The sequence below is a fragment of the Aedes albopictus genome, chromosome 2, assembly GCF_035046485.1.
Source record: "Aedes albopictus strain Foshan chromosome 2, AalbF5, whole genome shotgun sequence".
Taxonomy (NCBI): domain Eukaryota; kingdom Metazoa; phylum Arthropoda; class Insecta; order Diptera; family Culicidae; genus Aedes; species Aedes albopictus.
This window is the reverse complement of record NC_085137.1, coordinates 311,543,765-311,546,137: the sequence shown is the minus strand read 5'-3', so window position 1 is coordinate 311,546,137 and position 2,373 is coordinate 311,543,765. Positions and strand designations below refer to the sequence as shown.

General features: G+C 38.9%; 1 protein-coding gene across 1 annotated transcript; it reads left to right on the top strand.

The window, feature by feature from the left end:
• Nucleotides 1–386: 386 nt before the first annotated feature.
• On the top strand, nt 387–1,662 carry LOC109420870 (uncharacterized). The gene is made up of 3 exons (XM_019695355.3): nt 387–715; nt 775–1,310; nt 1,371–1,662. Exons 1-3 carry the CDS (start codon nt 541–543, stop codon nt 1,503–1,505), a joined length of 846 nt encoding a protein of 281 aa, XP_019550900.1. The 5' UTR covers nt 387–540; the 3' UTR covers nt 1,506–1,662.
• The last annotated feature ends 711 nt before the right edge of the window (nt 1,663–2,373 follow it).

The following is a 2,373-nucleotide window of genomic DNA, read 5'->3' as shown; positions in this document are numbered from 1 at the left end:
TATGATGTAAGAAGTTGCGATTACTCCCGTAGACTCCATGATGTAAACTCAAAGACAGCTTGGATGACCTGGCACATCTTCAAACCTATTCTCCACTTTTTATTTTAAAAATTTTATGTTTTTGAACACCAAAAATATAGAAATACGCAAAAAATGGTATAATATTGCTTAGAAAAAATAGTCCCCGTCAGGTTTAAGTGACAGTGATGTAAAATTTTTAATAATTTGTATTAAATTTGGCATTTTTCTAAATATAGTGATAATTTCTGCAATAACCTGTAACATGACGTCATCTGAATGGTCCATATTGCCACCACCAACACATTCATTCACCAGAATCGCCCTATACGTTCCATTTCCCCATTTCAAACGAAGAACTATGTTTATGTTGTTGCTTTCCTCGGTTCGTTCGACTCACAGCTTTAGCTTGACGGTTTATGCTTTGTTTCGGTATTAGTTACCATCTAGTTTGTTTTAGTTTGCATAGGCGAAAGTAGCAAAGGAGCAGTAAATGTGAAATTTTCTTTCCTAGTTCCTATCATGGTTGAACAACTAGATAGTTTAATTATTAAAAACGAGCCATTCTACGCCGTTGAAGAACCAGATCTTCTCAATGGTATCGGAACCAGTCATTTTTCATTGGGGGACAGCGATTTACGTACGCTCTGTCTGAATAGATTAGGGCTATGCGAGGAAACGGTGGCGCTATTGGAAGGTAAAGAAAAGTCTCAATTTTTTGCTTTCCTAATGATTAAAAACTTTCTTCCGCCGTAGCGCAACAAATCGATGTTGAATGCTTGAAGAAAATGCGCTTCGAAGATGTTGATACGCTCTTTGATGGACGTCCACTTGGGCCAAAAATTCATTTTAGGGAAGCTCTGTTATCATGGAGGATAGATATTGGATTACCGATGAAGAGCTTGCGGATGATTTCTTACCGTAAGAGATCTATAGATCAGCTTGATACGAGACCGATAAAGTATTCCAACAGTGGTGGTTGTGAACCAATGAGAAATGCATCAATCATGGTCGAAACTTCGCACAGATCCCATAAAGCACCACCCAATATTTCCTATAAGACTTTTTCTTGGCCAATGACAGTGGAGGTGCTGAAGGATATATTGAACAGTTCCAATGTTGGAAGAATGATTCTACACTCGGGAGAACTTGGAAGTTTAGAAAAGTCCTTCCAGAGTCAGCTAACGGCAATAGTGATCGATTACCACATGGAATTTGACACTAAAATTACAGCTATGCAGTTGGAAAACTACCAAAGATGCATCACGACGTTGTTTCCACATGAAAATAAGGTACGTTTTGAGCAGCCTCCCCGTGTATACGGCTATCAAAGGATGCTTCATTCATTTTAGAATTCGTACCACATTCCTCGGGGACCTACGAGGCGGAATCCTGGCGGTTCATTGTACTCAAGGTTCATCAACCAAAAGATTAGCAAGAAAGCCTTGGCCATCGGAAGTGGTTTGGCGTCTCCCTTCAACATGTAAACGGTAATCAGATTATACGTCATCTATGTGCTGCTATTGATTATGTTGCTTACCGTAATAGGTTCGATTTTAAGCCATATTGTTTAGAATATACGTTTTGTTGCATTATTTATATAAATAAATTTTAATAAATATTTATTTGATTGGAAACGTTTTATATGACCGCGGTAAAGATCTTATTTTTCCTCAATTCCCAATCATACAGACTTGTTCCGGCTGTGGATTTCCAAAATATCCTTACTGGAATGGTTCAAGGTAGCGAACTATCATCTTAGCTTGACATTGGGAAACAAGCTTCCCTGCAGGCAATAGGTTGACAAAACGGTCACATAATGCAACATCTTCCTGCTAAAACACCCTATTCTTTGATAAACTGGAAATATCGAACCAACAATACCACGTGCAAGTGCGCTGCCCAACCCAGAATCAATTGACATTCTGCCGTGTGATTAACTCGATTCACATAAAAAAAGGACACGCACACCGTCCTCAGCCAAAGGCTGTACAGACATGTGAGTGAGTACTGATTAAGTACTGATGATGATCCCATCTGCACTATCAGAACATTAACCAACAGTCCGACCTTTTGCTGCTTCCATCAAATTGATCGAAATTCATGACACTAAAACTGCTGAATTCGCCGTTAAACCTTCCAGAGTGATTTTGAAAAACAGGCATACGTTCTCTTAGCCATTTAGTAGGTTATTGAGGTGCTGCTTCCACCTTTCAATCACCTCATGTCCATTGTTATCCCTGTGTGTGGCCTTCTGATATCTACAGGGGATAGACAAAATGTTCGGGACAGGCAAAATTTGTACTTTTTTAAAGATGTAAAACTAGCTGTAACTTTTCGAAAAGTGCATCAAAT